Source organism: Trichoplusia ni, chromosome 7 (genome assembly GCF_003590095.1).
Source record: "Trichoplusia ni isolate ovarian cell line Hi5 chromosome 7, tn1, whole genome shotgun sequence".
Lineage (NCBI taxonomy): Eukaryota > Metazoa > Arthropoda > Insecta > Lepidoptera > Noctuidae > Trichoplusia > Trichoplusia ni.
Genome location: NC_039484.1, coordinates 1,201,337 through 1,228,193, shown reverse-complemented (window position 1 = coordinate 1,228,193; position 26,857 = coordinate 1,201,337). Strand labels below are relative to the sequence as shown.

General features: G+C 33.5%; 1 protein-coding gene across 2 annotated transcripts; it reads right to left on the bottom strand.

Annotated features, from left to right (window-relative positions):
* Window positions 1–459: 459 nt before the first annotated feature.
* Window positions 460–18,504, bottom strand: LOC113496114 (class E vacuolar protein-sorting machinery protein HSE1-like). 2 transcript variants are annotated; one of them, XM_026875232.1, is made up of 3 exons: window positions 18,220–18,504; window positions 7,583–7,801; window positions 460–2,103 (listed from the first exon to the last, which is right to left on the bottom strand). In XM_026875232.1, the coding sequence occupies exons 2-3, from the start codon at window positions 7,595–7,597 to the stop codon at window positions 754–756; spliced, it is 1,365 nt and encodes a 454-aa protein (XP_026731033.1). In that variant the 5' UTR covers window positions 7,598–7,801; window positions 18,220–18,504; the 3' UTR covers window positions 460–753. The 2 variants fall into 2 exon arrangements, with proteins under 2 accessions (XP_026731033.1, XP_026731032.1); XM_026875231.1 differs by lacking the exon at window positions 18,220–18,504 and adding an exon at window positions 8,046–8,429.
* Between the last annotated feature and the right edge of the window lie 8,353 nt (window positions 18,505–26,857).

The following is a 26,857-nucleotide window of genomic DNA, read 5'->3' as shown; positions in this document are numbered from 1 at the left end:
AATTATGTAATTAATATGACATGTCATAATTAGAGGAATTAAACGATTTCACTTTCCTTTTGTTTTATTAATTATAAATTATTATAATTATCTATTCATTTCATCACATTCACAACCCACATAGCATGAAACCAATGTAGGCTTATGTATGTGTGTTGTTTTCAAGTGTCATATACGATTTTGTTTTTTTTAATGTTATTTTCGGTCGTTGTTTTGCCATGGCCCGGAAAAAAAACATTAGGTAAATACGAATGAAAAAAAACACTTAGGAAGATCAAAAATAGATGTTGTCCGATTCTCAGACCTACCGAATATGTAGATTAACTAAAATGTCTATCTTGAATGAGCTACTGAGCATACTTTAGCAGCAAAAATGCAAATGAATGAATAGAAATATAAAAATGCAGAAAGGATCATTTATTTAATATATTTTAGGACTACAAGAAATGAAACAAAACCTTATTAACAACAATATTATTTATAAATAACAATATAGAAACACTGAACATGGAAATACTGACCATTCAAATTAAAATTTTAATCATATGATACACTCAAAGCTTTTACGTCCTTAAAATTATGTTTAACAAACTTATCTACTATAACACACACATGCTGTACCTTACAGTTTCAGCCTTCAGCTTATTTATTTCATCCTGAATCACGCAAAATATACTCTTACAAAAATAACATTATTTATAACTTATAGAAGTATTGAACGTTAACAGGTTTACTGGTATTCATTGGTCGTGTTCATTTCTGAGGGACCCGATCACTTTTTGGCGTTCTTTTATAATGTCCGTACGTGACACCTCCGGCACCCGTGTGATACATCTGATTCGGCAGAAATCCTCGTTCGTATTGCCGCGGTATCGGATGCGGCAAGCGTCCGCTGGCTACGGCATCATAAGCGTGTAGAGGTTCTTTCACTAAACCCCTTTTCAAATATTCAACCTGCACGCTAGAAGGTATGTACGAGTCCAACAGTGAATTTGGTCTCCTTTTAAATGGTGGCGGTCCATATAAATCGTGAGGCCTGGAAGTAAACGAACTAGGAACAAGTGCGTTCCCTTGATATGATTTCAAGTATGGTCGATGCATCGGCAAAGCTTTGGGTAAATGAGCCAAGTGTGGCGGCTGAGCTTTTAATAATAAGGGGTTCGGATGAGGCAGCTCAGGAATGCCATGATGCCTATACTCCTCTCTTATAGGTGCACGAGAATTATAATGACGGGGGTACTCTGGAGCTGCATAAGGTAGCTCCGGTTGAGAGGTGTACTGTTTCTGATCATTATCATGCGCCACTACTTCGTCAACTGTGTTGCTATCAGTATACTCAGGATTATTATTGAAATAAGGTTTGGGTATAGTTGGAGGTGAAACTACTCCTGGATTAAATTGTATAAGTGGCACCTGGTAGGCTACTACAGGAGCTATCGTTGCCTGAGTTGCCGCGGCGGTAGGTTGAGTAGGGTAAGTCACGTATGTGTACCCTTGTTGAGGGTAATTTGGGACATAAGGCTTTTGTGGAGGTGCCACATATGCCACAGATGGTACTTCTATATAATTGTTTTGTATTGCTTCAGGGGTTGGTTGATATCCAGCTCTAGGTAAGCTAGGTTGTTCATATTGAGGTTGGGATTGCGGTTGATATTGTGGTCTTGCATGTGGGCCCGATTGATCGGGATAATATTGTGGGACTAGATAAATCTGCATGGGCATGTTAGATAAGTATCCGACCATAGCCTGTTGAGGCGCTGGAGGACCGTAATGTACTTTGGCTGAAGGTGGTGCGTGTCGCTCTGGCTGCTCAGTCACCGCATACTGATGCACATAGCGCTGCTGCTGCGGCTGTTGCTGTTGAGGCTGAGGACCTACCGGCGCTGCACCATCGAGGTACCTCAGAAGCCCGCTCTTCATAAAGTCCAAAGAACTAAAACCTGGACCCGACACAGCGCTCGTTGGCTGAGAACTATCAGATTTATCGGCTACTTTTTCTTTTTCAGTTTCCATCTCACTTCTCAAGTTGTCTTCTTCGATGTCTTGCAACTCGATTTTCTTCTCGGCTCCAACGGCGAGGGCAACGAGAAGGAAGGTAGCAATCTGAAAGTAAAAGCGGAAAAGTTAGTCGGGAGCGAGGTGGACGTCCGAGCAACATGGCTAGAGATGTCGAGAAGAGGCGTGCCGGCCGCGCCCGCGCCGACATTACGCCAAACAGGTGAATGGCAAAAAATAGACTAGAGCCTATTATGAAACCGGTCCACTTTGCCGCACTCGAGTACGGGAATGCAAACTTTTACTTGTAATTTATGTTGTTAAGACAACACACGTACCTTCCGTTACGTGTTACATTAAGCGATAACAACTGTATGTTATCAAACGATAATACGTATGTTTAAATCATTAGAAACTTCGCACTAACGATACGTGTAGCGAGAATCTCCACATAAATGGCTTGCGCCATACGTAACCAGCGCAAATAAATACTACTTGAAATGATAGACCTTTGTGTGAAATTATTAATTCTTAAAACTATTATAATGTTATGACATCCATCCTTTGTTTTTTTCAGTTTCGCATCACGCTGATCTATTCAAAGGAAAATTGCAGAACATTTGTTCTTATTGAGTAAAATACATATATATGAATAGGTTGATACATGTACTTATGCAGCTAATTCATGATAATTTGTCGGATCTCCGAGTGTTGATGGCTTGTTAAGTTAATTGCCAATTTACATGCTCTTTATATAGAAGCCCGTTAGACGATGCGGATAAGCACGTGTGAACCGTTTGGTATGTGGAGATGTGTGATTAAATATTCGATTGATATGTGATAGGATGATTGCAATCATTGAAACGTTTTTTTATCTTTTTCTCTCCTTAGTATTTAACATTGAATTGGTAGGCGGTCTTTTACTCGAAATTACGAGCAAACAATTTATAAAAATGATTTAATGATTAAAATATAAAAACTACGTTTAAGTGTGGAATAGCTTTTTATCGAATACATTTCCTTATTTAAATTTACTGTTAAATATTCTTTGCATTTTATTTTAACAAAAAATGAATACTAAATTGCTTTGCGAAAGTTCATCACGTGCATTTTGCGTCATAAAAGTTTTCGATTCTACTCTATAATCCTGAGAAGCAATCTTTTGTTACCTAATAAGTATTATTAGCTAGACTTAGTGCTCATTTGACGACGCGAGAAATAACATTCAATTTGGCGTACATCGCCGAGCTGCACAGCTCTGGTATCAACAGGGATACTTCATTGCCAGCAATATATCGCAACTTGCACTATATTTCTCAAGTCTAAACTAGCTTTTAGATAAAAGGATTTAGGAAATCTTGCAACGTCTGGTCTGAGTATTGTAAGTGGTATTTCGACATCGATATTAAAAACAAAAATCTAGAGACAAATAAATTATATATTACAGACTCGTCGAAGTAATAAAAAGATGATTATATAATAATGTGTCTAGGATCCAACTGCAGTAATCGTATGCAAAAAGAAAGTTATCTGAGAACACACTACATGTATAGAACAATGGATGTCCTTTACCTATTGTTACGTGCAGGAAAATAGGATTATGGACCAGTGAAAGGCGTGACTGACAAATATGTAGCATTATTTTCTTATACGTATACCTAAACCATAAAAATCTAATAGATTGATAGAAGACTTGAAGATTTATACGTTTAAGAAAATTATAGATCTATCTACAATCTATTAAATTTCTATAGTATAAACAAACCTTATTTATTTTTACAATGTACTCCCGCGGGTACACTTGGTTTGACTCACACGCCCGCAGCCGCGTTAGCTCATGATTAAGGTTTCCAGTTGGGTCCAAAACTAGTCGTAAATCATTATGAATCCGCCTCACAAAAGTTATTATAATAAAACTACCTTTAAATTTATTGCCATGTTATAAGAATTTTCTTAAAGAACAGCTCATAAGTGAAATATCATCAAAATTCTTAATGGATACGCCAAGCAAAGGCAATGTAGTGACTATGGGATTACAAACACAAAACGACAGTTACCGTTTATCCACGTAAAACAATAGCTATAGCTAACTCAAATATCGTATCCCTTGAATAGAAATTAACTGATTAAAGAAGGTTTTATAGGCCTACTAAATGTTTTCTAGAAGAGTTTCTTTTTTAAAACTATGTCTTACATATTGAACGGGAGTCGACGGGACAGCCTGTCTTTAAATATAAGAAAAAATATTGTGATCTGAATTCAGAGAAACCCTCCAGATTATAATAAATAAAGGTCACATTTAACTCCAACAAAAATCAACGAAATTAATTTGAGACAAGTGATATTTTAAAAAACTTGTCATAATAAACCCGCACGTAATTCTCAGAATTACGAAATTGAGATAATGTTAACTACTTAAGTGGAAACAGTACCGCCGCGCAATCATGATACCAAACATGATACTTTATTGTTTACACAACACTTTATAATGACACCTGGTCTGGTACTTTTTGTTACATCTCAAATTTTATGGAAATAAGTCATTGTGCAATAAATATTTTTGACGTGATTCTGTTAAGTTACACGAATAAGTTAAAGTAGACTCAGCGGTCATACATAATACATACCTGTCAATTAAAAATACGTACGAATAATTTAGTTAAGATAAATTCTAATTCTATTCGGAGTTTAATCACAGTAGAATGGAATAATTAACACCTCCAATAATTTTCATAATCGTTTTCCGGTGCAAGAGTAATTAAAAACAATTATTACTAAATTAAATTACAACGAATTTGGTCCCTTTCATTCATGTTTGGATTTTTATAATTATTTAGCCATAAACAGCCCACATTTGTTATGTTCTTTATGGTCATGTAATATGATAGTGGGTTGTCTTAAAACAATCTTCGATGTCAAGTGATAGTTCTACACGTCTTAATTAAATAAAAGTTTCATTGATATCTGTAATTACGCAAGCTTGGTAGTTTGGTACCTACCAACATGTTTTACAGTAAGAATGTTGCGTGTGTGTGAAAGGGATGCTGCTTTAAGCTATGTAGAGCGTCGTCTTGCTTCGATAACGACAAGTCTTGCCTTAAGAGATGGAGGTAGGCGCCCTGTATTGTAATTTTATGCAAATTACATTTGTGTATATTTGTATATGTACCGTTGATAGGTGTGTCCGAAGATGCATTGCCTATTGTGGTTTTGGACATGTGTTTTTGTCTAACAGATTTGAAGTTTCAAGGATTAATTTAGAATGTATTGCCAAATACATAGTTCACAAAATACATTTGCTTGATTGCTGTAAAGCATTTTAGAAGATCCCATCTAGTATTTTGTTACTACATTATGTAAAACAGTAAATGTTGTGGTCTTATATATTGCACAAATGTGTAAAAAGTGCACCTTACTTAACTCATTACAACAGTCTGTGTTATAATTTTATGGGAAATCAAACAAAATTGTGTCTAAAAAACAGGTGAATATTTTGTCGAACCCTAAATCCGAATAAAAATGACAGTACCCGGTTGAAACTGTTGGGTTCAAAAATTTGATACGTTCGGGAACAATGACTTACATTTTCGTTACAATCTATGAAAGAAAACACATCTATTAGAAAACATGCTTGCTGCTTTTAACGTGGTCGCAAATAAATATAATTTGCTACATAACCTCTTAACCATTTTCATAGAAAATATGTAGTTTCCACAAACAATACTGGCTACCATTAGTAACAGGTGGAAGCGAGAAAAATGATTTTCCAACTAACGCTTTCTCTATTAATAGTTCAAAGAAACCTACACAAATATCGTTTTCTCTATCTATACAAGGTGTTGAAATAAAACCTAGTCGTTTTTCAAGAAATATTATGTATTAATTATTGTATTAGGTATGGACTCAATTATGTTTAGAACACAACATTGACGTTAGCCGCACAAAGTGTAGTGCCTCTTCGGTATTAACCTGTACCTATTTCGTATAAAAACGGAAAAATCTATTTTAATAAAAATATTCGGATTTCTATTCAAGTTTTAAGAAAATCCACTTTAGGTCAATGAATGATTACTGATTCCGGACCCAAAGGAAAATGAATGAAGACATTAGACAAAATATTACTATACTAGAGAAATAATATATCTTAAATATTCATTGCTCCATTTACAATAAGATAGGTACATGAATATGCCAGAGTACCAGACCAAGGTTTATTTTGCTCAGCCTCGTGTTTCTACAACACACAGTAGCAGAACAAAACAGAAATAAGGTTTTATAAGTAGGTGCAACACTAACATAAGAAACACTTCCATTAAAATGGCTGCGGAAACACCTGCCGAAATTAAATCCGTAACAACGTTTATATGATAACTGTAAAAATCTCAAATGTTCAAAACCATTATGTAATTTAAAATTATTTACTGCGTTTGAACAATTTCATGGCACATCAGGCAACGGGTACAACCGTGTAACAAACTATTAAAAATGGCTCGAAGCATCTCAATTGACGCGTTTTATTCAGGAACAAGTATTTTTGTGCTGCGCTTTTTTACGAACAAGGACATCAAAACAAAAGCCTACTTCTGTAGTAGTCACATTTAATTTAAGAAAACGATGTAACATTATTAATTGCTGTAAAATGAACCGATACATCAAAATTACAGATGCACTGACGCTATAATGAGTAGAAGAAAATAAAATAAGTTGATCATCAAGCTAACAAAACTAATATTATATTTTTTTATACATAAGTGATAACCAATACCTTTTTTCTACTATATGAGTAGCAAAAAAATTACTTATTAGAAGCAAAGATATTAAATTCAAACAGTAATTGAAATCTAATTTAAAATCTAAAATTCCTCTATGTCAAATTCTCTTCAATTTTATACTTTACTCCGTACGTATCAAAGACCATATCTATCTCTTAAAACATCGTAGCAATATTTGAACTATGATGAGTATGATGACATATGCATCTATGATTCACTATCAGCCAATCCGTTTTGTTAGCTGTTGTTAGGTCAGCCGTCAAAACAAATGAACTATGATTGTGTTGCTTGTAAACAAACATGAAACAATGATGTCAGATCGAAATGTCAATAGAATGTTTGTAATCAAAATTATGTATAATCTTGTAAACAGTATTATTTTCTGTTCCGTGTTGTTGCTGTTACAATAACATTGGTTTTGCCCGAAAACAAGCAAGATCGAAAATTGGAATTGAAGATTCCACTAGGATTAGCGTCTAACAGACATAGTATTAAACAGCTATACCTAAAGTATTAAATACTTAGATTTTGATCCAGTCATTGTATTTGTCAGGTAGTAATTTTATATGATTTAACGACAAGATATTTTCTGTTTCTAGTCAATGTATTTTTCACACTTATGAAAATAAATACAATAATTTTTATTTCTTTATTTTGTTTAATTGTTTTCAAACTTCTTAACGTATTTAACTGTAAAACGTCCCTAATATCATTAATAACGCTCAACCTGGCCCTTCAAAGTTTAAATTCTTCCAACAAACCAGGTATTCAGGAATTAGAAAATTACAGTTTCAATGTCCACTTATTCGACTTACCTTTAGAAGAAACATGATGTATTCAATCACAGCACTATGTCCCAAGTATAGTTCCCGACACAAAACACGAACATTAATGATCACTCAGTCCGAAGTCACTCAGCACCATCAAAACTTCAACTAATCACCGCATCTTGCACGACGACAACTTCAACTGCAGTCTGTCCTCATATCCGGCGTTGCGAGTCCAAGTCCAGGCAAGCGCAGCCGTATGAAACCCTATAATTTAAACAAACCATCGGTTAAAAAGAAAATCTCTTACTTCACCAATGACTACACCAGTTAATTGAAGGACTGCGTATGTCATTAAGCGCGCAGCGAATTAGCGTTGTCACATCACTATACGCGCGGGAAATTCGAAATTTAAAATTGTATTTTTTTTAAGTGCGCGATTTAATAAGGCCAATTATTTTATATGAATAAGTTTATGATAGAAATAGGTTTTATTAGAATAAATACGAACTTATTTTTCTAAAAAGTCATGGATACACGAATGCGTACGGACGGCTGCCCGGTCGGAAAGTGGTCGCGCGTATCGGCCGTTTGTTGTTAAATACCGCACTACTCTACATATCGCCGTACAGAAAGGCAATCATATCAGTTGATGTCATGATGACACCGACTTGATGAAAACGGGATCTTTAAAATTATAGAGCATTTGTCATTGACAGTCACACCGCACGTTTAATGTAACCTCTTTTAACCCAAGTCATAACTGTCATTAAAAGTTATGAGTAAAATAAAATCAAGATGTGATTTATAATATCTTTGTTATTATGAGAAACCTAGCTTATAGGTAAGTGAAAGGATTGTTATAAACACATTGCTTGTATTTTCTCTGAGAATATCTATAACTTGATTCAATTAACATTCGATGCAGCTGTCTCAAATAAATGGACATTCAATTTATTTTAATAATCCATTTGTTACTACATCGATGTGTGACGTCACAGTTTAGGAAGGTAGGTACTTTTCTACCAGATGGCCGATGGCCATTAATCAATTGCTAGAAGATGATCTGATATCGAACTATGAATAGGTATCATAAAATATTCATGGAAAGTTATTGCAATTACGTTAGTTATACAAGCACTAAGATTGATTACTCCATACTCCTTCCAATAATCATCGTTTTTCCTGTGATGATGGTTTCTTTATTCAATTAGGTGTTACCTTGTGAATTCAACATTCCGGTTTTACACCAATTGAAGAATTCGGGTATCGTGACTGCAATTTTAATTTGATTACTGCGGAAAATTAATAAAAATAATATTTGCATTTTTAATCAATAATGAACGAAAATGATTGAAGTATATATATAATATACTTCAATCATTATATAATAACCTGGTTATCATGAACTCAAAACAAAGCGTGAATGAAATAAATAATAACAACAGAGTATTTCCTGTGTCCGCGTGAATTCTTCCTACTTAACTTTCCGTTTGACACGTCGCAGAATTTCTTTGCAAACAATAGAATTATAAGATTGCGTCATGGTATACCGCTTCTACGGAGTACCAGGCTACCATGAGTATTAGGAGGTCGGATCTATATCATTAGTTCATAATCCTAGTATTATGAAACCGACAGCCTATAACGACCCTAGTCTGGTATTATGGCTCGGAATTGCTATCAAAGTCAACCGATAGCTTCAAAGGTAGTGTTAAGGCCATCGGATAATGTCTCTTTTAAGTCGTCAACTGTAATTCTTTTGTTTAACAATTTAATATAATTTGATTTTTAAGGAACGTGATCATTATTGTAATATTTTTCATTTGTTTCTTGATTTGTCTAATGGACGGAACGTTCATAAATCATTATAATAATGAGATTATGAAATCTTTCGATGAAGACATTCACTATAAAGTTTTTCGAAGTTGTGAAGGTATGGTTAGTTGGTTACGACATAATCAAAATGCGAATTTTAGTCAAGTAAAGTCTGTACCGCACACGTTACTAGCCAAAAGGGAAATGTTTTATTTTTATTTGCATTAGATATTGTAAACATGTCACACGGGTAAGCAGAAGATTTGCCCTTGAAGAGCAAGAGACATAATATACAGTACGACCACAATTTACGTGAGAAATAACAAAAGCAAAAAAAAATATGTTATTAAATTCGAGAACCTCACATACTTGACCGCTAAATAAATAAAAATACAAAGAGATTGCTTTTATTTAATGGCTACATCCGTTTGAGCGATAATGGTCTTGGTCGCCTACCACCAGCACTTCAACTACGAGTATTGAAGTCGTGGAAAAGGGACGCCGCTCTACATCCTGTAGTGCGCTGTCTCGCTCCTACAACTGAGATAGTTTTACCTTAAATGTTGATAGTAGATTCTAGAAATAATGGCATGAAGACTTTGTACTTGTGATGTCAGTTATATAAGTTGCGATGGTTTTCTTTCACATTATCGTAAGTGCCCCAAATATTTTCGTCACGAAATGATTATTTCGAGTTGTTTTAGAATTGCGACCGTAATACTTATAGTTATTATCTCGGTTTATTTTAAATTTTCTTTATACGCTAACATCCTCTTTGATAAGTTACTCGAAACTCGTAGTATATCTATCATCGATCCATCAATTAATTCATCTTATTCTACCGATCCATTGCTGGTACACCTAGGACTTCTCTAAGTTGTGCCATAACTTCAAGTCCTCCGCCATCCTGACATTCTTGAAACAGCAAAACAAGTAAAAAAAAATTGACAATCCACGAAAAACTTAAATTCCTATAAAACAACAGTCAGTCAATTAAAACGTTGCAGGTTAGTTAAGATACTTTTTCTATTATCAATTATTTAAAACCCCAATACAATATTAATAACGCAAATTTGGGTGTGGCCAGTGACTTAGGTATTTAGGCTTTGAGAAATAGTAATGGCTAATCGTCCTTGAAAATTAATTAAAAAAAAAAGAATGATTTAACACTGTGCATTTTTAATTAAATCAACCTATTTGGATATCCATTTTGAATATTCTTTTAAAAAACACAAACTCATTTCTTGGAAAAAAAATTGCATACTCCTTCGATTCAGAAGAAACAATGATGTGAATGCAACCATTTCTGATTTTAAACAATGCAGTGAAGACGTTATAACATTTATTTTTTTGTAAATATTTCATGCATTATATCCTTAACTCAATTTGATGTTAAAATTAAAAGTACGTGCATTTTAGACTTGTTCTGCAATTCTGAACCTTTTTTATCAAATCAATGTAGAGAATTAACACATTCATTCTCAGAGAACTATTATGCGCATGAGCATTGTTACCAGACTACCAGTCAAGTAAAAGTTCGGCGTCCAATATCAGCCTCCTTTGTTTTCAAATTATAGACGACAGCACTTAGTAATACCATAGCAAGCTTTCTCTCATTATCCATGTGCAGACTTATTTGCAAAATTATATAAACTTTGTTTGTTTTTTGAATTGCTTAAATATGACTGCATATGAAACATATCAAACCCAACCTTTAAATACCTTTAAATTATAAGCGTCTAATTACATGTTATGTAAACAGGATATTCTGAAAATCAATGAGTCTCAAAGACTTTCCTTTATCATCTACTCCTACACACATTCAAATTGGCTTTGTCTGGTTGTTCAATTATTGTTTAAGTTGCGCACTTAACAGCTGACGGTATTAATATCAACAATTCACTTATCTTCGGAAACATAGATGGCGAAGATGCACTACTATGTAACTCCTTCCGAACCATGTGTTTTGGGCTAAACCCCGCTTGGACGTAGAGTTATCCACTATGTAACAAGCATTAGTGAATTAAATCTTGCCCAATATTTATCTGTGATTTGTTCAGTAGTTGTATAAAAATAAATATTACACGTGTCTTTATGTCTGGTGCTATACTAAGATGATACAGCCAAAGCGTCCGTTAAAAAATCAAAAATCTGAAAGGTTGATCTTGCAAAACTGCTTGCTTGACGGGCCTGTTGGTCTAGTGGTTAGTGACAATGACTGCTATACCGGAGGTCGTGGGTTCGATTCCCGCCCAGGACAAATGTTGTGTGATGAGCATGATCATTTGTTCTGGTGTCTGGGTGTAATTTATCTATAATATGTATGTATTTAGAAATATTTAAGTAAGTTTATCAGTTGTCTGGTTACCATAACACAAGCTCTGCTTAGCTTGGGATCAGATAACCGTGTGTGAGTTGTCCCAGGATATATTATTATTATTATATTATTATTAAAAACATTCTGAGAATATTTCTAAATGTTCCAGAAATATTAATAGTTCTTTCACTTGTAAAAAAATCTATTAAATAAGAATTATATAATTACGTTCTTTGGTAAACGTAATTTGTTGTTAAATCCTACATACATCAAAGTCAACAAATTTTAAACGCATTTAATCAATCAGAAAGCTTCGTAAACGTTTAGACGTGAAATTATTATGACGTGCACGTCACACTTGTCACGTTAATGAGATACAAATAACAAAATATAATTTTAATATCTAAACGGGTTCCGCACTAATTTGACATTTCGAACTTTTAAAAAAACTTGAAACCAAAAAGGTTTCATATTTTTTTAAAAGTTCGAAAATATCATATGATCCTTCCAATTTCAAATCTGTTCTCTCAATCCACTACAGAAAAGTAAATATTTAGACACAATATATAAACACTTGCATTTAAATTCCCACATCAGCAATTCTCATTCGATTTTTGATTGCAGGACCTTTCCGTTCCTTATTAAATCTGCAGGTAACCAACCTCTTTGCGCAAGTATGTTAATTATAGAAGTGAGAAAGCGCACTACACAGCATAGAGCGGCATCTCGTTTCTACAATGGCAACTGTCACACTTTAAAACTTGCTGGAAGGCCCACTGTGGTTGCTTAAATGTAGATATTAAGATAAACATTCGCATGCTCTTTTTTAAATGCTATTCAAGTGATAAAATTTAATCAGTTTGACATTTCGGTGCATCGGTTTCGTTTGCCACTTTCGCCTAACCGGTTTAATTTTAAGACTGTTATGGTAACTGAATTCTAGAAAAACTGTTATAAGAACTAGGTTCTATGAGTATTAATTTATATTTTTTTTTCCGGATGGGGAATCGAACTTTTCCTGGTTTTGGGTTGGGTGGAAGGGTTTTTTCAATTGTTACTATATTATTAATCAAAATTATTTACTTATCAGATAAGATTTTCTATAGGATCGCAATCGTAATGTTTTTAAGATGATAAAGGAATAAATGTTTTTAATTGACTTCTGTCAAGGTATGCCACCATTATCAAAGCAATATAAAAGTGTTCGTTCCCCGCTGGATCGGTTTCACTCAGTACTTTCTAAGCAAGTGGAGCAGCGCAGGCGCACCCGATGTCTCTTTACACACTCCCTTTTGTAATCGACACCTAGTATTCATGCGTTTTCCCTTTCTTTGATAATTTGTGCATTGGAATGTAAAATTATTTGTAACACCTATTTTATCCAGTATCCCGCCAATAAGAACAATAGCAATGTTCATATGTGAATTAAAGGGCTCAAATGTTTCGTTTACCGATTACTGAAATGTACATAACTTCAAATACATATATCGTTTAAGTATTTAACTACAAGACTTGTATTACTTATATTGCCTGTTGCTTCCTTACTTCATAAGTTTCGTATAAATGCCATTGTAATAACATCAGTTGGCAAATCTTCGAATTGCAGAGTCTACATGAGTTCTATTTAAATCTAATCTTTTTTATAGAGCTATGTAGTAAGTGGAAGTGCTGGCGGTACTTGACCATAGAAAACTAGCCAAGTATCAATTAAATGTTATAAATAGAATGGTTAATGCTTTCTTCCTCAAATGAGCTATGAAATTACGTACATGGGATTAACGATAATATCAACCATAAATAGCGGAGTAAAATGTAGGTATACTTAGGAAGAAATTATGTCTATTATGGGAAATTATACCTAGAATAGGATTTTGAGTACTGCAGAAGTACAGTCAAATACTTCACCATACAAGAGATGAAGCGCATACTATGGACCATACGGGCGGCTATACTGACTGCCAAACTTTGAAAAATTGGAGACTTGGAGACGTAACAAAAAAAATTAATTTTGTCAGTAACAAGGTAAAGAATGTATTAAAATTATAACTTAGAGCCCTTTGCGACAAATTTAACCGCGGGAGAATCTAGTACACCGAAATGTTGTCAACTTTTCGTCCATATAGTAGGTACTATACTTTCCACTTTGTCCACCAAATAGTGTGGGTTTTTTGTCGAACAAGTATTACACTATTTTCTCTATGATCAATGAGCAACATGTGGTCAACAATAAGGCAGTGTACCCTTACCAATCAAATGTCGAAAGCCCTTTCTAAATTAATCTAAGAAATCTCCGACTATTACATTGAACATCACAATAGCCTATTCAAAATCATGTACTCATCAACATTGTATAATATGCAGATTAGAGAACAATTAAATATCAAAAGAAATTGAACTCTATTTTTACATACGTCAGTCACAATTTCAACTTTGAATGAACACATCAATCAACGTTTTTTTTTATTTAATAATTGGCAAGTAATTAATTTAAAAGTTATAAGTTAAAAGAGGTTTGATCATGGAGTTTTTAAAGCTACTGACGTTATGCAAATCGATAATTTTAAAACTAAATCGTATAATTAAAACTGAATAAGCAGAGCCGGTAGATGAGTTTATATTTTATTACCATAATTATACTTGTCTCTCTTAGGTTTAATAACTTCAAAGTACTAATTATTACAAAATAATTGTTACTGAATTTTAAATTATGCAAACAAAATTTAAGAAACGTCTTGTGAACTATTATGTAAGGTGAAGTATTTTGAGTTCGCAGTGAATTTCTTAACCCTTACCTCATTAAATTTTGCGAGACCAATTCTCGAAAGTTCAATTCAGTAAAGTTTGAAGGCTAGGATTCTACTGACATGAAAGACGTTTTTAAGAAGTTTCAAACCCAAATAGTAAAAACGATCTGTCTGTTATTCATGAACAGGTCTTGAATGTATTTCATGAATCTTGATAGCTAGGAAGTAAAATTTTTCACAGATGATGTATATCTATTGCCGGTATAACAAATACTACAAATAAAGACAAAGTTTAAGGAATGTTTGTTACGGTAAAAAAATTATTGACATATTTGGTGACATACAATTCATGGGTACCCTCCAATATATTTGTCACTCAGCCGATTTCTTTATCTGAATCCTATTTGTGCTCAGTGTGACACACACTTAACCGGTTTTTAACAATTTGTTCTTGGCTGTGAGCTAACTTTTTTGGCCTAGCCTTTTCCCAACTATGTTGGGGTCGGCTACCAGTCCAACCGGTTTCAGCTAAGCACCAGTGTTTTACAAGGAGCGACTGCCTATCTGACCTCCTTAACCCAGTTACCTGGGCAACACGATACCCCTTGGTTAGACTGGCTGTCAGACTTTTTCAAGCTTCTGACTACCTGTAACGACTGTCAAAGATGTAGGAATAACAGCCGGGACCCACAATTTAACGTGCCTTCCGAAACACGGAGGAACTCGTTATTAAAAAGATGGTCACCCATCTACGGACCAACCGCGTCAAGCATAGCTTAACCTGTGATCCTTACCTTACTATTATTTACTAGTTTTATTTTAGCTGTAAGTCTTTCATGGTATTTAAATAAATTACTGAATTTTCGCCTTTCGCAAAACTAATTTTGTTCACCGTCTTATAATTATTATCATGAAAGGTCGATGAAGTTCACAGCTGTTCTCGTTACGTCACATCTCATCTACATTACTCAAGTTAGAATGGAATTAGAAATTATGACATAAACCCGCCCTTCAACTCAACTAGACCTAATTACCATGAAAACTAGACTTGGAGGAAAGTTGTCCTTGCTGATAGACAGATTGGGAACTTTCATTGCACTGCCTTTCAATATTCCTTATACATTTTAAAGATAAAGTTTCTAATTAAAACCTTTAAGATAAACTAGGTATTGAGATCTTATCTGGTCGTTAAAGACTGTGATTTGATAGTCGTGATAGTGGAAAACCAAACAGGTTTTCTTATTTCGCATTTTAAGAGCGAGTTAGATTGAATTTAGATATATATCGTTTGCAATTAAAATTGTATTATTTTTAATTTTAGAATTTCATACAAAATATTACAATTTTCATAAAAAATACCTTAAATAAATGGTATCTATTTTGGATACATAAATTTCCACTTAAGGACATAGGCTTCTTAAATCTTACAACTAATAAGTCTAATTAATAATTAAGTAACTAATTCAATTAAATTCATGTTCTTAAATATGGTATACTCAATTTTCAATTCAAGAAAGACAAAAGCATTCCAAAAAAAATTTGACAAGATGAGCTTTCAAAAAACCTTTGATGTTTTCATTTTCAGTATTCAATAAAAACATTTTATCAAACAAATCATTAAACAGATACTGCATTACCACAGTAAAAAAACTAGATTAATAACCGCAAATCACATTTAATATTTAATAAGCCTTCTACTTTCAAAAGTAATACATTGTGTTTGAATAAAAAAGCACATTATTCACGTACAAAAGTAATTGCAAACATAATCATTATGTTATGTCTGCATATAATTAAGATATCTTCGAATTGGCTTAGGGTCAGGCTTAAATCAAGAGTCGAGTAGAGAGGATTATTTTTTAACACTTGAAAACCAACTTTATTTTAACAAATATAAAGTGCTAAATGTTTTAACATGGTGGCATCAAGACCGCCCGAGCATGTTTTATTGTATTCAAACATATTTGCGCTTTATTCCAACAGCATTAAAGTTGGTATTCAATTGAATGAATGAGGCCACTCCGCTCGGTTCTTTCGGTCTGTCTTGGCTCTAAGTTCGTCGATAAAAAACATTCACACCGTGCACCGGCCTTTTTACGGCCTATAATAAGTCTTATGATAAATTGCTTAATCTAATTACTCGCTCATTACATTCATCATACATAACTAGATTCATAATTACAACGTGAAAAGAGTAGTTGTAAGTAACGATTTATTGAAGACGCAGTAGCCAAGTGGTAGGAGTTATAAGTGGGACTTATGTTCGAATACTGTGGAAGTTTGGTGGGTGAATGATCATATCAGGGTGTTCTAGGCAATTTGCAACAGGACGAACGAGATTTATAACTGTCAAAAATGCGCATTGAATCTTTGGATACACGAAATCAGTTCAAATCATTCTTAAATATAATATTGTGTTCTTCAGTCACATTTGTGACAACAAGAAGACCTTTAGGCGTTTCACAGAAGTTTCATAGAAGCATTTTTATCATTGAAATATAATTTAAAAAAGATAAAAAAATCAGAGTTGCATCTACTAGCGGTAATGCGTACATGCATTTAGATACGACAAACGGAATAGAGTTAAAAAAGTAAAATCTAGACAGCTGAACATTTTATTCGTACCTAAGAAAAGCGTGCCTTCGAAACATGTTATAAAACCACAAGGAAATAGGAACTGATATTGTAAATTATTTAGCTACGATTTCGCCTTCACGGTTGTGGCCGAAAACAATCAAAGTCACAAATTATTCGAATGACTTGCATAGTAAAAGTTAGGCTGGCTGCACACTCCGTCAGCATACATGCCGCTGCGAAATCGCTATCTACAGACAGAATTTGCGTCATTAGGTGTTTATCTCTTTACCGTAAATACTTTAAAATGCAAATGTTGTTTACAGCGTTTTCTAATTGCTTGCTAAATGTAATTAGAACCAACTTACTTAATAGCTAAGAATCAATTTCTTTGCGTATGTTCACATACAATATACAATGAAGTTAAGGTAAATATATAGATGGAGTAACTGTCTAAAAACATTTATTGTAAACTTAAGAGGTCTTTCTCTAGGCTAGTTTCATGTACAGCCTGCCTAAGATGGGCCTTACTCGTGAATTAACATCTACGTAACATTACAAAACAACAGAATTACGAAATGAGTTCGGTTTCGAAATAAGATCACATTCGATAAGAACAGACCATTTAATGGCTGTAAAAAGTACCATTAAAGAGTATCGTAGCAATCATCCCGATTATATTAATTTTTATTGTAACCGCAAAGGAATGATCAAGGTTCTATAACCAGTGTCCTTCGTTCATGATGTATTTAAATAAGACATTGAAATTTTATGGCGTAATAAAAATAATTAGGAGAATGCGAGCAATCTTATCTGATTGGTTTACAACATTTTCTTATAAGGAAACTATCGTTTTTAGGTAACATTTAAGTACACAAACTTGGTTAATTTTCAGTTTGTCTTTCTGACATTAAATCTAATATCCAAATACCAGTTAGGCATATTAAATGTTAGCAATTTCCAAAGATCTAGTTACGAGTATCATGGAGAAAAAACGTGTGATCTGTAAGACGGGTGGGTCCAACCGTTTGGATATACCTAAAAGGACATGATTTAATTTATCACGCGGCAAATGTAAAAACTAAATACATTTAAGTAGGACACATACGAATATCGCTAACACACCCAATTCATGCGTCCACTTACTTAAATGTCTGTTCAAATCAATTCATAAATAAGTTTCTCTAAACATTTTTGATTTTTCATCGAATACTTAAACAATAATTACTTACATATTTGTTCTTAAATTGGGCTATTATTGTTTGGTTCATTTCAAAAACTTCGTTAAATGTTCCGTGCAGCATCGATTTTGTTGGAATCCCTCAATCAATTAAAGATCCCGTGGTAAGAACTATACAAACCATTGATTCACATAGCATTAGGATATTTATATAGATAGCTAACGTAAACATGAACTAAGAATCCTTTGTTCATGCAAATAAATATATCTCAAACTTACAAATATGGGAACGTTTACGTCAATGTTTTTCAACATCTTCACTCGTCACTAGGATTAAGGAATGTATTATTGTACTGACAAACACCGTACCTTGAGAAACTCCCACAAACTACGTATTTTCCGGTATGAAACCTTTATGTATGTACTCGTATTAATCTACATGCCCAGGTCAAGCATTCTCAGTGATACTTGACATTTTGAAGTTAAGTAGTGACCAATATGAATACGACTAAAGGCAGAACCGCAAATATACACACTCAAGGCCATTTATAGAATAACACTAAACTGACAAATCAGTCATTACGTAAATCAAAAACTATGCATGTGATTTGATTGTTTGTGCAACCCTATCGCGATAAAAGGATACATTTCTGAAAGCGAGAGTCAGTTTCAAAAGGAAAACAGCTGATATGAGTCATAATAACGTCTGCCTAAACCGCTACTTTATGACAACCACGACCGATCAAGTCAAGATTGTAATGGATAAGGAGAAAAACATTTATTTGTACTAAAACGAATGCTTGATTGTTGCACTGTGTTTATCACACAACCAATTGACCCATGCTTACGTGGTCGTTCCTTTTTTGGCCTAAAATTTACCTAACCTAATGACGCCTATTACACTATCGTATTACAGTACTTATTATCGCTTCATTGGATTCAGAGATAACCCCCCTCATAAGTCGCTAACTTTACCTCATTAAATAAAAGTAAATTTATTGCACAATTTCCAAAGGATAAGGACGTAGGAAGCCTTGCGAAGATGAAGTTTCCAATCATAAATCGAAAATGAAAGTGTTTTTGAGTTCTGCGTGTCTAGACGGTTAGGAATCCTAAGGCTAACCAGTTTAAACCAGTGTGAAGTAATGCTTGAAATATGTTAGGTTTTATTCTTCAAATTATTACTTAAGTAAGTTTAAATTTGAGCTTGTTAAAATCGTCTTATTTGGCAATTGGCCGCATTCTAGATAGATTAGAAGGTGCGTTGATACGAAAATCACTAGACAGCGCCTTCAATGTGTTATTAAATTCGCATTTCATTACCAAAAAGAAAAATTGATAGACTAACACTTGAAACATATGTTGTCCTTGTATTTTCCACGTAATTGCGAAAGTTTGCATATTTAGAAGAACATTTGGCAACAGCGCGGTTACTTTAGTCAATCTAATATATTAAGTATATAGAGTAGAAAGATTAGTTATCTTATGAAATTCTAATCAGAAGGCAAACCTCTTTGGTTATTTAAGAAAATATACTGACTAAACCAACTGCTGGTCTGGCCCAGTTAACTATTTCACGCAAAAGGCTCATGAAACAAATGTAAATATTTTTTATCCCTTACATTAATTGTAGCTAGTGTCTCGTGGTGGCATTCATTGGTACATTACTGACTGTACTCAATAAAATCCATAACAATTACAACGCAATGCGCAGATCTTGTTCTACGCAACGTTACGAGATACTTCCCTTATACGACGGAAGAAAACCTGTTGCGTGCAACTCTAGATCACTTTCACGTAAAGGGATCAGTGTCCAGTCATAATGATACGTAATACGAACCTTCGTGGTTAGTTCTTTGGTTAGTGAGGTCATTTGCTTATTATTTTACGTAGATAAACAAGAAAACCATAATTTTCTATTGGTGTTTAAGAAAATATGGGCCATGTTATGATATGGGGATCAATAACCTTATTATTCAAATAAGGATGAGAAAGATGAGATGAGAAAAATAAATCACTTTTATTAAACAGGAAATTATAATAGACGTGGCTAAATCGGGTACTGTTTCTTTAAAAAAAAACATGAGTTGTCTGAAATCTATACTCTATATTAAATATAAAGCTGAAGAGTTTGTTTGTTGAATCTCAGGAACTACTGGTTCAAATTGAAAAAATATTTTTGTGTTGAATAGACTATTCGTCGAGGAAGGTTTTAGCTATAGGAGCGAAGATACAATGAAAAATGTGGAAAAATCAGGTTCGAGAGCTTCCGTTCAATAATTCCTAACTTATATCTTCTAACCACGCGGACGAAGTCGCAGGCAACAGCTAATAAACAGATAAAACTTTTCCTTCCAATACAACAAGGCAACTTATATTAACATGAACTTTAGTGTAGTTTCAACTTTTCACAATTAAATTATAGAGACAGCATGAAATAACTTGAAACATACTGATACGTTTATTCAGAAAACAGCCTTCAGAGGTTTTGATCGGTACCTTAATTCTGAAGCTTTAGTGTATTCATAGTAACTTAATCGTTTTATTCACACCTGTTAAGCTTGCATAATCAATCATAGAGAATGGGTCATAAAACTATCAAAACTAATCAAAGCATTTGTATTTATGATTCACAGATATTTTGTGTATTTTCTAGTACAAATGATATTAACATTAAAGATAATTTCAGATCTAAATATAGGTACTAGAGTACCACCTTTTAAAGTCATATTTTTCTTGCTGTGTAAGCGTGACACCGCACTACACGGTGAATATCGACATCTCCCTTCTACAACCGCGCCTATTCCTTTCATAAGTGATGGTAAATACTCTGTCAAAACACATAACTCTTAATACGTAATGTATGTAATAAATTAACTTCACACATCGTTTACACGTCCGCGATCAAGACGAGATAAGCCGAACGCCGTGAGATTCCAACTCAAATCAATCTTATTTCATCTCAAGTGTCAACAGTTTCGTTACGAGTTTTTCACCGCGACTTTGTTCGCCTTTTTTAATTTTTAGGCTTTTAATGATTTGATTTAACTCTTAAAGTCTCTTCTTTTATAGCCAGTGAAAAGACCTAACCTTGCAATTATCTAACTAGCAAGTTTAATTGTTACATTATTTATTCTAAAAAATGAAAATTAATGACTTTCATAAATGCTAGGTCAGTATAATCCTTCAATGGACTATTACTCCCAAGTTAAGTTAGCCTATTAAGGCCTTTAAATCAGTGCCTGCTAGCAGCTGAAGTTTTTAAGTAATATATTGGCAAAATATAGAAAATCACATAAAACGTATTTAAGTGTCAATATTTCTGTCAGGCTGATCAGTCTTATAGATTTAGTCAGTTTAAATGAACAAACATACTCTACCACTTTATCTTTATTCGACTCTTATAAACAGTTACGTGTCGTCTTTGCTGTTTGGGAATTAGAAAAAGAACTTGCAAATAAATTGCAATAAAACGTTCTAATTGATGAACATGATTTATGATTGTGTTTTGTCAATATTTACCTAGACGTTTTGTAGCTAATTAATATGTAAGGATATTTTAAAAGCTGAATACTTAGACAGTTTTTTTAATGTATATAATTTTTATTTCTTCCTACATCATCATTGGCTTGTTTTTGCATTTCAAGCTTCTGACTACCTGTAACGACTGTCAAAGATGTAAGAATAACAGCCTGGACCCACAATTTAACGTGCCTTCCGAAACACGGAGGAACTCGTTATGACAAAGATGGTCACCCACCTACGGACCAACCACGTCAAGCATAGCTTAACCTGTGATCGTTTCACTTATGCGGTTATAGTTTAGCCACGAGCTCCTCTTTTTTATTTCTTCCTACATTTAACTTTATTTCCGAAATTAAGTAAAATGGATTTCTTAATTTGTACTTCGATTTTTAGCACAGAATTACACTATATACCTATGTTAACATAAAGTTATATAATTTTGATTACCTTACAAAACCCTTAAAGAAAGCACGTAATATAACCAGAGCAACATTTCCTAATGACAACAAAAAACAAAGTAAGTAAGTTAATTTCATAAGACTTTTACTTTACATAAATAAAGCAAAACCTCGAACCACGTTCATGAAGTCATCTAATTATACCCCGGAAACCTTCGTAAATCAAATGACATGGATATTGTAATTAATTCAACTATAGTACAGATAGCAACGGAAATGGGGAAAACAATCCGGTATCTGCCAGTGATTTTCAGTGACGTGTAGGAATTAGTGGTAATGTTTGAACTCGGTGTCAAGTATATCCTGTAATCTTTTAGCACGAGAACCACTCATTGAATTGATAGAATATTGTTTTTTGTTCTTTTTAATTTTGTGCTTCTGTTGATAATGTTGTTAATAATATAGTTGTAGTTTAGATTTTAATTATGTCACATATCATATACATAGTTTAGATTTCAATATTCTCATTAATATGTGGACAATTGTGGGTTACATGTTTGTATTTTAATGGTAAAACCATTGTGGTTTAATATTAATTTAAGGACTTATTGTGTAGCCTGTCACTCACTGTGTTTGTCCCAATAATTAAAAAGGTCTAAAAAATGTTTAACTCTGCAATGTATTGTAAATTTTTTTAAACTCTAGAATTCTCTTAACATCTCTGACAGATCGCAAATCTGACTTTGTCTGTCAACTGATACAGCTGACCGTACTTAACTGTCACACGATTACTCCGGGAAAGTTGTTTTAGCCGCAAATAATGTAAGAAATTATGACGCCATAATAATTAATGGGTATTACGTGTGCCGAAGATGCGTTACAGATGTACGGACCGGTTCATTTGAAATGATTTAATAACATGAATGGTACTGTGTACAGGGTGTTACCATTTTTGGTCGGTCGAATTGTTTTTAGATCAAATTGCGTATTGCTTTTTTCTGTATAACGTAATGTTCTAAGCTTTTGGTCTTAGGTTAAACTAAGTTTCTTAGGTTTGTGATGCGTTACAACATTTTAAGAGAATGTAGGAATGTGATTATTGTATATATATTAACTTCTAGTTCTAGAATTCTTCAGCCTTACCTCGGATTTTAAGGAATTATCTCATCTAAATTCTTTTAAGCTTCTTATAAGTCCTTATTTGTATTACAATCAGCTAAATTAACATATTTTAATATTTAAATACACCTACTTATAAGAGCAGAAACAAGTTAGCGCCGTTTCTTATCTAATGATTACATCAAATATGCAATCGAATGCAAGTAGAAAGGATATCAGATCACATGCTTTTTGTAAAAACTATACACGATTATTTAAACAATATATTTTTTTATTTCATCCTTTCTTCATTTTATAACTGTCCATATTTGTAATTCTATTGTCAACGTTCTATTAAGATGTTGTTTTGAATTTTATTTTGGTCCCACAAACGATTATGTTATGCTAATGATTAAACAATGTATACATTTGCTGCGTTTCTGGTTTGTATGTCACATAAATTGATTGGAATTTTTGCTTAATCCGGAAATGTTGTTATAAGATATTTTTAAATGCATGTCGGTCGCTATTTTAATAATTTAAGTGACAGTGAAATTGAACTTCCACTATTTACGCACAGCTCTTTGTAGCGATTTGTAGGAAAAACGATCTTCTCTGTCGAATTCACAATCATCGGATGAGCCAAATTTTTTGTTTAAAATCGGTTAACTTATGCGTAATAACCGGACATATAACCGTAGTCCTTAATCATGAAACGCTGTAATGAAGGCACCCAGTTGGGTCTAAATCTAGTCAGGCTATGGCGCTAAATACTTGTGACTAAACCGTTATTGAATAAGTCATTATAAATCCGAACCACAAAAGTTATTATAATTATCAAATCACCAAGTGTAATAATCAATCCATCCTTCTCGGACATCTACGCAAAGAAGCAAAAAGAAAATAACCGCTTAAGTTGTTTAGATTATAACTTTAGATACTGTCTTCTTTAACGTGTAATATGTAGAGCAATATACATCAGCAATCAATGCAATAGGCATCATTTAAATAGTATTACACAAGCCAATGATCATGAACAGTCAACAGGTGCGTCTGAGACCCTACCACTGTATATTAAAGTAAGCCCGTTGGTGTTGTGTGAGAGAGATAGGGTTATACACGGCGTAGAGCTCTATCCCGCTCTTTAGCAAAAAAGTTTTACTTTAAGAGGTATTGGTAGGCATGATTGCCCATCAAAGAAATGATACAAATAAAACGCGGGGCAATTAGACAAGCATGCAGCTTCCTTTCACTACACATGTGTGAAACTACGTGAGAAATAGTGATGTGCGTTTGTTTCGCACTTTCAGTATTCGGCTTTCGGGTTACAGTAAAGCCGAATAATTTCGGGCTTGGCGGATATAAGTCTAGTAGTTATAGATGTGATACAATTAAAAATATGTTTATTATAATTAATTTCTGTTAATTTAACTTATCCATGGGAATATTTATTTTCTACCTACTAATAACCAGCCGAAAATCATATTACTGCAGTTTTATTAAAAACGACATTCATGGCAAAAGCAATATTATGTAAATTTTTATATATTATCCAAATCAATACATTAACAGAAAAAAAAACTTTTTACGCTCTACTTTTTGCAACATTGGAGAAAGACCAAATTTTCAACCAATATTTGACCTTTGTGGTACTAATTACGACAACATTACACCACTCTGCATTGATTACGTTAATTCTCACGTCCATCACAAATTATTTCGGTTAATTTATTAACAGCGCATCATTTATACAAATACTTTTATCAAAACATGTTTTGCTCATCTCGTAAATAATCTTACACATTTATATGGCTCTAGAACATTATTTCATAATATCTGGGTGTGATCACATTCTTGGATGGTATTTTTTTCAAGTTACATGACACGTAATGCGGTGATGGTACAAAGCCGGTTTACAATAACGTAACCAAAGTATCAAAGTCAAACAGTTAGTACTGTTTTGGGAGACCCTATCCTAGCTTGGCAAAAAAAAACTTAGAAAAGTGAATCAACTTGAGCGTGAATCGGTATTTCAAGTACTTGCCTTGATTAAGTGATATTAGAAATACAAGAATGATTCCTAAACCCGAAATGGCAACATTTTGCATCGGAAAAAGTAAATAGCTATATTGTTCTTAGGCCAAAGTAGGGCTTTGACTTCTTTGTGAAATCGAAAGTCATATTCATGACAATGTGAAATCAAACATCTGAGAAAAACCTTTCAGGATATTGTAATTGCGAACAATCATTAATTTCATTAATGTCTTAATTATTGTGTGAAGTTCTGTCTTACGAAGAGGTTTCACTTCAACTCAATTATATTGCAAAGGAACAGGGCTATTACTCAAAAGGGAAAATAAATAGGTAGTGGGCTTAAATATACCAGTTGACAACATAATTATAACTGAAAGCAGTAGCCCTTAGAAATCGTCGAAGTATCATCGTCAGTCATTTGTTCAGCTTAATGAGTCTTCATCACGAGAGATATCGAACATTTTAATTGATGTTTTAAACTTAGGTTCATCTTAAATCAAGATTGTTTTGAACTTATTATACCTTACGCAAAGTTTGAATGTTTATCGCAAAATTTACTTGTGGCATGAAAATTGTTAAGTGTCCTATTTGGAACCACGACAGTACTGTCTTTTGTCAAATGTCATTTACATTTTCTATTGACCCTTAAGATCGTATAAATATGACTGTTTGAAATCAAAGATACCTTTTTATGTAATGACTAGCTGTTGCCCGCGACTTCGTCCCCGTGGGTAGAAGATATAAGTTATGATTTGTACCTGCCCTGTTTTTTTCACATTTTCCATTGTATCTTCGCTATTATAAGTCGCAGCGTGATGGTTTATAGCCTAAAGCCTTCCTCGATGAATGGTCTATTCAACACAAAAAGAAATTTTCAATTTGGACCAGTAGTTCCTGAGATTAGGGCGTTCAAACAAACAATCAAACAAACAAACTCTTCAGCTTTATATATTAGTATAGATATAGATTAGAAAACAAAATTTCCATTTCAACAAAACTTTCAGCGAGACAAACCGACACATCTTAAAACAACGTAACAAATTCATCATAACTCAAACAACCTTGCATCATAAGTGGTGCGAAAGAAAAATAGAGGGCGTGAATCAATTGCTGCAAACTAGAATACAAGTTTTATACAAAGAGACGTCTGTACAGTAGAAACTAGAAAGTAATACCAGGTTTATTGTGTTGCAAACAAATACCCGTAATATCGAAAGGGAAATTAATATTACCTACGGGTGCAGCTGCCTACCATTTTACGGCCGGATGGTTTGAATAGCACCATAACCACGCCTACTGTTCTTAAAGTACTGAGGAAATTATAGGCACAAGTGTTGCGTACAAATAATGTTATATCATCCTCAAAAAACTGGGTTATGTTGTTGGTTTAGTGCAAGTGTTGTTAAGACAGAACCTGATTATTATGATCTTGTTATCTTTAATTAAGTATGTCGATAAATCTTGGCAGTGTAATGAAAATTAATTGAAAGTTTCTACTGGTGTCGAAACGCCCTGTTGGTTTTCAAAAAAAAGATTTTAGCCTAGGTGTAGCCTTGGTCAAAAGAACAAGAGAAGTTTCATTTTTAGATTTTTGAATTGAGAGCTTCAGAGTGTATTTTTTTATGAAAAAAAAGC